The sequence below is a fragment of the Symphalangus syndactylus genome, chromosome 9 (assembly GCF_028878055.3).
Source record: "Symphalangus syndactylus isolate Jambi chromosome 9, NHGRI_mSymSyn1-v2.1_pri, whole genome shotgun sequence".
In the NCBI taxonomy this organism is placed as follows: domain Eukaryota; kingdom Metazoa; phylum Chordata; class Mammalia; order Primates; family Hylobatidae; genus Symphalangus; species Symphalangus syndactylus.
The window spans coordinates 17,099,572-17,111,894 of record NC_072431.2 but is presented as its reverse complement, the minus strand read 5'-3'; the positions used below and the strand labels follow the sequence as shown (position 1 = coordinate 17,111,894).

The window sequence follows — 12,323 nt, the reverse complement described above, 5'->3', positions numbered from 1 at the left end:
GCGTGGGTCAGATTCTCCCTCACTGCCTCCAGAAGGAGCCAACCCTGCCAACAAAAGAAGAAATTTCTGTTGTTTAAGCTGCCCAGTTTGTGGTGCATTTTTCTGGCAACCCCAGCAAACTTATACAAGGACTACAGATAATAATGAAAAAATACATATCTGATAGAATATTTACAATGTGTATAAACCATGATAACATCAAAGTGTCAAAATAATTGACACAAACATGATAAAGATATTAATCACTTGGAAAATAACTATCTTCCAATTTAGATACAATAACAATATGAGAATGAAAACAAAAAAAAGGAAATTGGTAAGAAAATTCGATCAAAATCTAGTACAATTGTAAAAATCCTGCACCTTTAACGTGGTTCCTTTCATTCATTGCCATTTTAAAGATACCACCAGGGAAGGGTGAGTTGGGAGGAGTGGGGAGGATGAATAAAAGTGGGTTAAAGTGTATAAACATACAGAAGGAGAGAAGGAATAAATTCAATGTTTGATAGCAGGGTAGAATGATAATACTTTAAAATGTATAAATCATTTATACAGTATTGTTGTTAAGTATTATCTAATGACTAGAATCCTTGAATATTTTCCTCTCTTCAGAGTAGGAACCTAAGAATATTCTACGGCTTGGACTTTTCATATTTATTTGTTAATACGGTCAACAAACATTTCTGAGTCCCTACTTGCTATACTCTGAAACACCTGGTTCTCAGTATCCTAAGATGTTGTAGTCAAGGCTGGGGGCAAAGGGGAGGTGAGGAAGGGCTGGTTTAACCACGTTTTTAAAATATTGTGTAAAAGTTGTTTTAAGTTTTATGTCAGTTGAATCATATAGCCACATATTAAGGGTAGTTACACTTTTAAAACATCTTTCAGGAAGGTAGAGTAAAATAAGAAATCCTTTAAAATGTGGTATGCAACTCATATTTTGTTTGTTCTTAAATTCTGATTTTTGAGAACTAGATTTTCTTAAAGAGAGACAAGATTACATTTTAATTAAAATACATCCTTTAAAGGTATTTTATAATTAATTTGAGCAATAGGGTTGCTTCCTCCTATGTGCTTGAAATAAGGGTTATTTTTTTCTCCCTAATTACCCAGATAATGGGTTCCAGCCACCCTTTGATGTGTCATAAAGGCTCACCTGTTTCAGTACAACCTGCTATTTATTATCAAACAATTACAGTTTCCCAAATCCTGAATTTCCAAAGGTGCCATGTATCCAAATCACATGTGCATCCCCTTTGCACCATTTTGCAAAAGAATTTTCCTTGATCAAAATTTTAACCTTGATTACCCCCTGGTGTATCAGCCCTTTTATCACGTAGTTCAAATTAAAATCCAAAGGACTTCTAGTATACATACTATTAAGGCATCTATTTTAACTGTATTTTAACTATCATATTAGAGTAAGAAAAGGGAGTAATCTTGTGAAAATGAAGACATGTGAGAAATTTGGAAACATCCTATATCTTTTTATTAGCCTTTTCAGGTTAAAAGCCTTGGACTCTCTCCCTATTAAAATATCGCAGCATTTGCATACACTCTCAGATAATTAATCTCCCGAAAGCCTATTCATTAATTCCAGATTTCCTTCCCTCAAAAAAGTCTTTCATTTCACTCTTATTTGATTCTTTGAAAGTGATTAATGAGATAACACTACACAAAGTACTTGAACTGTGTTTAGTGCAAGATTGGAAAACTTGTTTCCAGAACACTTTGAACTAAAACAATGAATTTAAATGAAAGCAACGAACTGCAGGGAGATGCACAAAGTAAAACAGAGTAATTGGTGGAGATGTGCTTATAAGCACCAGGGACTGGCTGGGTGCAGTGGCTCACACCTGTAATCCCAGCACTTTGGGAGGCTGTGGCAGGTGGATCACTTGAGGTCAGGAGTTTGAGACCAACCTGGCCAACACGGCGAAACCTCGTCTCTACTAAAAATACAAAAACTAGCCAGGCATGATGGTGGGTGCCTATAATCCCAGCTACTCGGAAGGCTGAGGCAAAAGAATCGCTTGAACCTAGAAGGCTGAGGTTGCAGTAAGCCAAGATCACACCACTGTACTCCAGCCGGAGCGACAAAGCGGGACTCTGTCTCAAAAAAAAAAAAAAAAAAGATACCAGGGACTAAGGTAAGGCTGGAAAGGATGAAACAGCAACCTGGAAGTTTTGGAAACTAAATCAGTCTTGCCAGCATGGTGATCTCACATGCATGATATATAGAAGGTGATAATGCTGTAGAAGGCATTCAGAGTGGGACTGGCAGACTTCGAGGAATTTGAGTAAAAGATTCTGGGAGACAGGAGGAGGGTCCTAGAGTTGCCACTATGGAAGGAAATTCAGTGTGGACGAGGCCTAGGAGTGACCTCAGGAGGAAGCCTGACAGGTCCTAGTAAGGGCAGGACCACTCAGGGGGCTAAGATAACATTGTCACAGACCCTGGGAGGTTCTGAGGTTGGGTACAAAATCCCTGTGAGAGTCTGGGGAGAATGATCATCTGAGTGGGCCTGATCCTATATGACATGGGAAATAAGAACTACCCCGTGGTCTTTGGGAACACATGGAAGGGTCCAAACTGATCATTAGGAAGAATGGGAAGGTCTGAGATGGACCCATGCTCCTAGCTCCAAGTTAGAGCTGATCAAGTACATGACAGGGGAGCCTCCTAGAGCCCTGCTGATATGCAGACAGAGTAATGATGTCATATGCAGGGGCTGCTGAGACCAGAGATCTTGGGAGCCCTAACATGTTTAGGGGAATTCTTTCAGACCTTATGTCAATCCATTCGGGGTCTTTGTGAGAAACAGAAAAAGGTGTCCCTTCCCGCAAGTGAACATGTCTGTTCTAGGATGCACTAATCACGGAGCAGAGAATGTGCCAGATTTCAATTCCTACTTGCTCTCATGTCCAGAGCCCTTTTTCAGTCCACAATGTGTCCAACTACATGTAGAGGCCCTGAATGGAGGAGAAGTAAAACAACTAAATTTTCTCTTGGCTAAAGGACAATGTTTGCCTAGATAGATGAAATGATTTGGAGTGAGCAAGATACTACTTAATGGAAAGCCTGTATAGATTGTATTTGTAGGTAAAACAGTTATTTTAAGGAAAGTAAACTAATTACAGCTACAGAGATTGTAAGAGTAGACTTGACTTCATCTTTCCAACTCCTATAGCAATGGTTGCATGGATGTGCAACTATGGCATGTTCATTATTCCCCTGTGCATCAGTTTCTTGGTCTGTAAGTGGGGATTATAATAGTGCTTGCCTTGTGAAGTTGTGGTAAGGATTAAAAGTGTTAACACATGTAAAGCTTAGAACTGGATCCAGCATTTAGTATTTAGTCAATAAATATTAGCTTGTTTTATTATTTGCATCATTCATATGCTAATGAAAATGTTAAAGCGGGATGGACTGTAGAGTCCATCTGGGAAACATTTATGAAGAAAATCATTTTCAATCTGGGCCTTGGAAAAAGGGATGGAATTTCAATAGGTAGAGATATATCTTATTGATGAAGCTAGGAAAGTTCTTTTTAGGTGTTTTGAAGCCATTAGGCAAACAATTAGTGAGAGGAAATATTTGTATTTTATTTGGCACAATATCTCACCAGTTACCTCTAATCTTGCTACATATTCTAACGGGGATCGAAAGCCTCTAGTCTTTCAGTTAAGAAAACCTAATGAATCAGGTTGTTCCCTTATCTCCATACAAATAAAAATATTAGCTTCAAAAAAAAAAAGTAAGGGGTAAGACATTCTACGGGATCAGGAATAAAGGTGCAAAGTACAGGTAACAGTCAAGAATCATCAGCAGACCTGTTCAGCAGAAACTGAACAAAATGTGTAGGAGAGGGTTGAAAAATAACACTGAAAGCTAAATTGAGGGCACATAATAGGGAGTATGAAATTCATTCTTCTGTCTGGTCAGCAGTGAAAACCAAGAAAGATTTCACTTGCAGTTCTCTGCAATTTGGCTTTGACCTTCCCCCTCTATAGAGTCTTTTTTTCTCAAAGGTCTTCTAACACAGTGCTTCTAAACTTTAAAGTGCAAATCAACGATTGGGGCCCTCCCAAAACGCAGATTCCGATATGGTAGTGAAACTGCCATTGCAAAATTGTAACTGAGACAGTGAAATAAATCTGACCTAACAACTCCATCTTGCTTCTAACCTCCAAGCTGTCCTTGTTCATTCCTGGGTATAGGCCAAACTAACTTTGGGAGGAACTTCATTTACAGTTTACAGTTTAAAACAAAGATGATAACAGCCCTTTCCCAAGACAGAACCCCTTCTTGCCTGGAGACTAGACTGCCTTTGTGGGACTAACAAATTAGCCAAAAGATTAGAAATCATGGTTTAGGAGTCATGCAGCTGGAGGTTACAAGATTCTGACCCTTCCCAAGTCGCTCCTGGGGATAACATTACTATTGTAAAGCCTAAGATCAGTGCTTGAGATATTTTGCAGACCCTGCACTTCATGAATCAGCTGGCACCATCTAGATCTAACTGGTTCTTCTAATCTTGTGGCCCCCACCCAGGAACTGACTCAGCATAAGACAGCTTCATGATTTCATCTCCGACCTGACCAATCAGCACTCCCGACTCTCTGGCTGCACCACCCCCCCAACCCCCCAATGCTTGGGGAGACTGATTTGAGTAACAATAAAACTCCGGTCTCCCACACAGCTGGCTCTGAGTGAATTACTCTTTCTCTATTGCAATTCTCTTGTCTTGATAAATCGGCTTGGTCTAGGCAGCAGGCAAGGTGAACCTGCTGGGGCAGTTACAGTAGGTGAGGCCTGGGATCCTACATTTTCAACAAACTTCCAGATGCTACCACACTCCTTCCTGCAGCTCATCTATAGACCACATTTTGAGTACCAAGGGTCTGATCCAGTAACGTCTTCTCATTCTCATCTTTAACCCCTCTGCAATGCTGGTCCTTGTTGATCTTCCTGAAGCTCTCATCATTGGTTTCTCTGACTCTCTCATTATTGGCTTCTGTGATTCTCTCACCTTAATCTTTAAATTTATATATAAAGACCAATCTTTAGATGTATGCGTCAGTTTCTTCTGACATGTAATGTATTGTCCAGGCAACTGTCAGTGCATCAATCTCTTTAGTCTTTTAAATGAAAATATTACAAACTATCTTCTTATAAAAGACAGACCTATATCGTTATAGAAAATACCTGTTGCCCATTTCATGGTGTATCTAGGTTCTCTGGAAAATAATCTCCCCTGAGCTTCCCTAACTCACCTGCCCCACCAATCTGAATAGGGATTAGCTACAGTTGATTGGTACAGAGGTGGGCCCCTACTAATGCTGGGTTATTTTTAGTCTTTCCCCAGGATTTTGGACTAGAACTGAAAAAAAAAGCAAGTTAGTCTCTCACTCTCTCTAGGAAAAAGAAGTCAAGAGCATGTATACATAGAAGCTGTTGGGGATCACATTCTGATACACAGACTAAAGAACAACAACAACAACAAAAAACAGCAATCAACTGTGAGAAAGAGGACTGAGGAGGACACCAGGGGAGCACAAGGAAATAGCTTCACAGTGTGGCACCCTGACAACCACTTATATCTTCACATGGACCAGGCAGGCAAGGTTAGACCATAGTCTGGACTGAGTCTTGGCAGAATGCCCTGTGATTTCTCCAAGTGAAAGGGTAGATAAGCAGCCTGGGGAGGAGCTGCTATCTTGTGGAAGATTGCCACAAGGCCGCTCCTCATCCCTCTCCCTAGTTTCAGTTGAATGCAAGACTTTCCACCTTACCCCCATGTAGGTTACAGATGCAGACCTCAACATTAAGTCTACAAAACTACGTGGCTGTGGTTTAGAGGTAGATCCTTAACAGCATAGTGACCACTCATCCCACCTATCCTCTGGTCTCTTCTGTTCAGTGCTGACTGTGGTGCTATGGACACAGGGAGCTGGCAACATGATGTCTTGCTTTTGCTGTCTGTATAACTAATGAACTATCTGACTGGATTTGGGCCTGCTTACTCCTTACCAGGCGAGTGTCTGTGGAAGTCTTGCAAGCCATCCTGACAGGTGTAGTAGTAATACTTGTGGCCCTGTTATTACCTGCCTCCCTGCTGCCTTAGGAACACTTGACTACTTAAAGAGAAGAGATGGAGAGACTTCACTTCCTGAGTTATCCTCAGCACTCCAGCCCCTTATTCCAGTTTGTTCCAGGAATGCATTCCAGACCTTGAATTCCACGAGATACCCTGGTATCTCTCCAATAAACCTCCCAGTTTCTTTTCTTTTTCACCTAAGAAAACCAGAATGTATCTTTGGCCTTCAGAAACAAAAGGTCATAACACACACACACACACACACAGCAGTGTTGTATTCATGGACAATATCAGTGATTAGAACTCCAGTGCCAGATATTCAAATCCATTTTCTGTTTTTATTAAAATTCTTCCCCTTTGTGTATTGATTTCTATCTGGCCCTTGACCAAGTATATATAATATGATTAACCCACAGGTATTACAGTACAATAAAGATAAAGTTTTATGAAAATGTTTTTGGCCAAGTAAAAGAAAATATAATTCTTTTTTACTATTATGAAAGTATAAGTTACTCTAATCATTTATTAATAACTCCATAGTATTAACTATATAAATCAACTATGCTGCTATTTTTAATTTCTTATAAATATCCTAATTTGCATTTATATTAGTTACATTTATAAGAATATATGATGGAATCACACATATTTATGCCAAATACTTATCATTCAACAAAATAGTGTAAGTAGGATTAGAGTTTGATCTACTTTTTTTTTTTTGAGACGGAGTCTCACTCTGTCGCGAGGTTGGAGTGCAGTGGCACGATCTTGGCTCACTGCAACCTCCGCCTCCTGGGTTCAAGCAATTCTCCTGCCTCAGCCTCCCAAGTAGCTGGGACTATAGCCGCACACCACCAAGCCCAGCTGATTTTTGTATTTTTAGTAGAAACAGGGTTTCACCATGTTGGGGAGGATGGTCTCAATCTCTTGATCTCTTGATCCACCTGCCTCGGCCTCCCAAAGTGCTGGGATTACAGGCATGAGACACCGCACCTGGCTGAGTTTGATCTACTTTTAACATTCTTTGAGTTTAGCTGTGCCTAATACATAGTATGATCATATAAATTAGCATACAGGTGCTTATGAGTCATCAGTCTTAGCTTAGGATGTTAATCAATTGGCCTCACTTTCTCTTTGGACTAGCTGAGTTTTCTTTGATCAGGGTCATAGACTACAAATCAATGAGTCAGGTACAGAAGACAGAACCTTAGGCATTGTGGAATTTGACCAAAAATGGTAAATAAATTGGTGCAAATTCATCATCACAATTGGAAAACTGAAAGAGCAAGCAGTGGGGCCACTGCCATTATAATAATGGGTGGTGGCTCACGCCTGTAGTCCCACCACTTTAGGAGGTCAAGGGGGTCAGATTGCTTGAACCCAGGCGTTGGAGACCAGCCTGGGCAACATGGTGAAACCCTGTCTCTACAAAAAAAAAATCTCCTTCCCCCACCTCCCCAAAAAACTAGCCAGGCATGGTGGTGGGCTCCAGTAGTCCCAGCTACTCAGGAGGCTGCAGTAGGAGGATCACTTGAGCCTGGAAGGTTGAGACCAGCCTGGGCAACATGGCGAAAGCCCGTCTCTACAAAAAAAAAAAAAAAAAAAGCCGGCGCGGTGACGCGCATCGCTAATTCCAGCTACTCAGGAGGCTGAGGTGGGAGGATTGCTTGAACCCGGGAGGCGGAGGGTGCAGTGAGCTGAGATCACGCCATGGCACTCCAGCTCCGGTGCCTTCCAGTCTGGGCAAGAGAGCGAGACTCCATCGAAAAAAAAAGAAAGAAAAGAAAAGAAAAGATTTTACAATTTCCTGTAAGAAATGAATGGCTCTAATCTGATATTGATGAAATATCATTTTTAAGAAAGCGTACAGATTGTGAGTGACACATGTGGCTGCTTATGTTAGTCCTGAGATGCAAGTAGATCATGACATAATGATAACCAGTCATTTGCAGTAGTCCCTTATAAAAAGTCCAAATTTGTTTGAAAATACAGTAACTTTTACTAGTCGAAGTTAAACATTAAACATTTTCTAGTCATTGCCTCAGCAGGATTTATTAGAGTTACTATAATATAATTTATTGAAAGAATGGCTAGATTTATAAAATGTTTTCTGGTGATGAGCCAATTATGGCAACTATTTTAGTTATATATTTATAATAAAAATGCATGACTGTAAGATTAAATTTTAAACCAAATCGTAATTTATATTTTAAAAAGCTTTGAAATACTTGCACATAACACATCTCGTGGTTAGTAACTTTCTCCAGCTACATTTAAAAGTATTTCCAACATTAATTACAACATTTTTTTCCTAAAGGTTTATTTTTTCCCCACAGCATAACTCTATAAATTAACGTGAGCCCATTATATCAAAGGTGTTTATGTGTGTTACATATGCATTTAATTTTAATATCCTTATTTAAGGCACGAATATCCCCAAGCAAGCACAGTATGCAATAAGAAGTCCTTTGGAGTCCTGTAAGTACTTTGATGAGGAATGCAGGTTTTAAGTAAGATCTGAGCGAGCTTGAAGAAGGACTCTACAATTGATAAAACTGAGTCAGACCGAACTGGATCATTTTCAAGTAAAACAGCTAGCAAGGCAAAAAGACTGCCTCAAAGTCGCTGCCCTTGGGGCTCTCCCACTTGCTTTACAGGCTAGGAACGGAGAATGCCGGGAACCCGAGAGCGGCCGGCGCCGAAGCCGAGGCAACTTTACTCGGGGCACCCATTACTCGCAGTCAACTCCCGGCCTCCTCTGCTCTCGCGCCTCCAGGAGCTCAAGCACTGCTCCCGGAGCGCGGAATTTTGAGGAAGAGGGCAGAACTTCAGTAAGGAGACCTGTCTGGGAAACGTTTTCATGACACGCGGTGGGGAAAGCGACTAGCCTCCGGCGGGGCAGGGCGGGGTGGCCTTACCTGCAGAACCACCGGCCACGATCTGCCGAGAAGCCTCGCGCACTAAGCCGACTTCAGGCTTGGCGGACATCTTCGCCGGCGGGGAGGACGAGGGAGTAGGCTGAGATGCGTGGACGAGCTCGCAGCCTAAACAGCCTACTGATCTAGAGAGCCCAGGCTGGGCTGGTCCTCGGGCGCGTTGGCTCCCTGTGGAGCAGCAATCGGGCGACTGCTGGAAAGCGAGGGTTCGAGGCGCAGATTCGTCGCGCAATCTCCGGCGAGTCGGAAGCTGTCCGCAGGGTTCTTGCAGAGGCGCCCTCGGCTCCGAAAATATGCCTGTAAAGAAGACTCGCGGATGGGGTTGGGTTGGCTCACCGCAGCGGGTCAGGCTTTGTCTCCTAGATTGGCGCCCACGCCCTTCTCTATCAGGAGCCTCCGGCAGTTTGTCAAACTAGACGCGTTGCCTCTGATAACTCAAGTGAAGTGACCCAGGCCTGGAGCGCCAAGTGCAAAGCTGGGACGACCCTTGCACCTCCTGGCAAGCCAGAGCACAGTGAGGTTCGAAAGAAGAGACAAGTGAATAAATTCCTCAGTTAGTTGTCCTGTAATTGTGGTCTGTAGCAACTAAGTCAAAGCAAATCTAATTCACACTTACCTTACAATAGAGCTAAGGTAGTACTTTACCAAAAATGGTTTTGATTTAAGGTAAAATCATACCTCATCAACTTGAGTTTTATTTACCTAAGGACCAAAAGAAGAAAAAGCCTGGTTACAAGTAGTTTCTTCTACACCCAGGTCAGTGGTTCTTAAAAGTGGTTTTAGTACCCACAGCATCAGCATAATTTGTGAATGTGTTAGGAAGTCAAATTCATGGGTCCCACCCCGACCTAAATTGAATCAGAATCTCTGGGGATAGGGCCCAGAAACAAGTTCTCTGTTGGTTGTCATGAACTTTAAAGGTGGTGAACCACTGACCTAAACAATTGAGGAACATTAAGGGACTTACAGTATATTCTGTCAATAAAAGGTTTGATTATTCTTACTAGCCCCTTAGGATAGTTAGCAAAAGAAAACTACTAATTTATACTCTTTTAAAACTACAAGTTGCCTGTGTTATGTAGGAGAGATATAAGATTGTGAAATTTTCCAAAAATACCTGCCACACCCCTGACAGGAGATGATAAGAGTAAAAGAGAATTGGGAGGCTTTAGAAGCCCTATTGTAATATTTCTTAAAACTCATTATTTAATGCTAAATATATTTAGTGTGAGCCATATAAAAATTGCCATTTTTGGAGGTCAAAAACCGTTGAATATCAGCAATTTAGTATGGTTCAATTTATGTGATTTCTAATCAAATGTACAAAGTACACTAATTTGGTTTCATACTTGATTTTTTATTTCTTAGGCTGAGTCATTAAAAGTTGATCAGTGATATCTGGCAAAATTATTAAAAGTGCTTGAGGAATTGTGGAGACTTGCTGCTTATGTGATCAGATATACAAAAATAAAGTTTTTCATTTCATTAAATATTTGATTAAAACTGCTAAGTTTGAAAATGTTTACCAAGAAATAGTTTTCAGAAATTTTGCTAACTTGATAGAATAAAGGCTTTTGGGCAATATCTTTCAGACTTTTACTAATTAAATATGGAATCTTGAGCGCAATATAGAATCACTTATTCAACAAATATTGAGAACCTGTTATATACTAGGCATAGAAACAGAATTTCAGAGCTCATAGCAAATGTTTTCCTCATTTTTCAAAGCAGAAACTGAGTTTTCCAAGATCACACCAGGAGTAATACTATAGCTGGGATTCCATCGCAGGATTCCTTCTTTTGATAGCAGTGGATTGTAGATTTAAATATTAACCAGAGGCTAAACAAACTACATTCTGTCACGCAAATACCCCCACAAATTAATTCCATTTTTTTTTTTTTTTTTTTAGTTTTTAAAAATTTGGTCACAACTATTAAACCCCAATGCACACACTGAAACAGATTCTACACTGAGAGCTCAGTGAGTGTTAGCACTTGCCTAGATACTGACAATATCACTACAAATCCCTCCCCTGTGGCACTTATAATCTAATGGAGGAGATCCTACCACCTTTTCAGTAAATTTTTGCCTTCCCTACATTATCCAGGAAATGCAATAATACTTTTAGGTCAAGATTTAAAGACAATATTTTGACATAATTATTTCCACGAGTGTCTTCCCCTCTGAAGATCTTATCCATGGTAGGTGGGAGCAAGTTTGTATCTCACTAAGACCCAGCCTCTAAAAAGCCCTATGGATTCACTTAGAAAACTCCCAGTTATCCTTGTTAAAAAGTTACTTCCTCTTTCTAACCTCTCCGGACTAGAAGAGATATCTTTGAGTGAAAAAAGCAAGACTTGATATCACATATAATCCAGTCCTATACCTCTAGAATACTAAAGGATATGGGGCCTAGGCATGAGAATATTCTAGAGCTTGGGAGTCAACAAGAGTCAATATAGAGCCAATAAGTACTCACTGTGCTAAACGCTCTGCTAAACGCTCTGATAATGGAATGTAATTCTTATCTGCAGCTAAATTTGCTCATGGCCAATATTGGAATGCTGGAAGATTTAGTACTGGGAAGCAAGGGTAATATTTACACTCATTTCAGATTCCCTAGCCTCTGTCACATTGTTGTTCTATTATTGTTTTGAATAATGATGTGATATCCTAATGGGGCAAAACTGCTAAAGTGTGAAGATTATATTTTTTTAAATTATTAATTTATTTAGCTGATCTTGGTTGATAATTAGATGATTACTGACTTCCCTATTGTTTGTCAAGTGGCTAAAAAAACCCTTCAGGAACATAACTGGGAATCTAGGAGTTAAGAAAGCCTCTAAGCCATCAAGATGCAGAAATCCATTTAGAATTAATTTTAGAACCAGTTTTTAAAAGGGTGATTATCTGATTTCTTGCTTCATATCTGATTAGAAAGAACATATTAAAAGATAATTGGATTGTTTGGGGAGAACAGGGGAGGTTCTAGAAAACTAAAGAGCAATCTGCAATCTTCAGGCCATATTCAGCCTATCTAGTCAATTGTAGTAACAACATTCATTGACTTTACCTTCTAGGAACTGGGCTAATTAAGCATTTTGTAATCCATTATCTCATTCCTGTTTTACAAAGGAGGAAACTCTGGCACTGAGATGAAGTAACTTCCCCAAAATAACACTGAGTATTCGGCTAAGGTATTAATTTGAACGTAAGTATAATTTAGGAGCCCTCTATTTGTTAGGCTATAGTTTTTTGTTTTGTTTTGTTTTAATTTTTAAAACA

At 40.2% G+C, this 12,323-nt stretch overlaps 1 protein-coding gene across 2 annotated transcripts in view; it reads right to left on the bottom strand.

The window, feature by feature from the left end:
- Positions 1 to 9,516, bottom strand: part of SLC25A21 (solute carrier family 25 member 21) — a 516,179-nt gene extending 506,663 nt beyond the window's left edge. For both annotated transcript variants that reach the window (XM_055291500.2, XM_055291501.2), the window contains exon 1: positions 9,020 to 9,516. In XM_055291500.2, coding sequence (XP_055147475.1) covers positions 9,020 to 9,089 — 70 coding nt within the window. In that variant the 5' untranslated portion in view covers positions 9,090 to 9,516. The remainder of the gene's footprint in view (positions 1 to 9,019) is intronic.
- Positions 9,517 to 12,323: the final 2,807 nt, after the last annotated feature.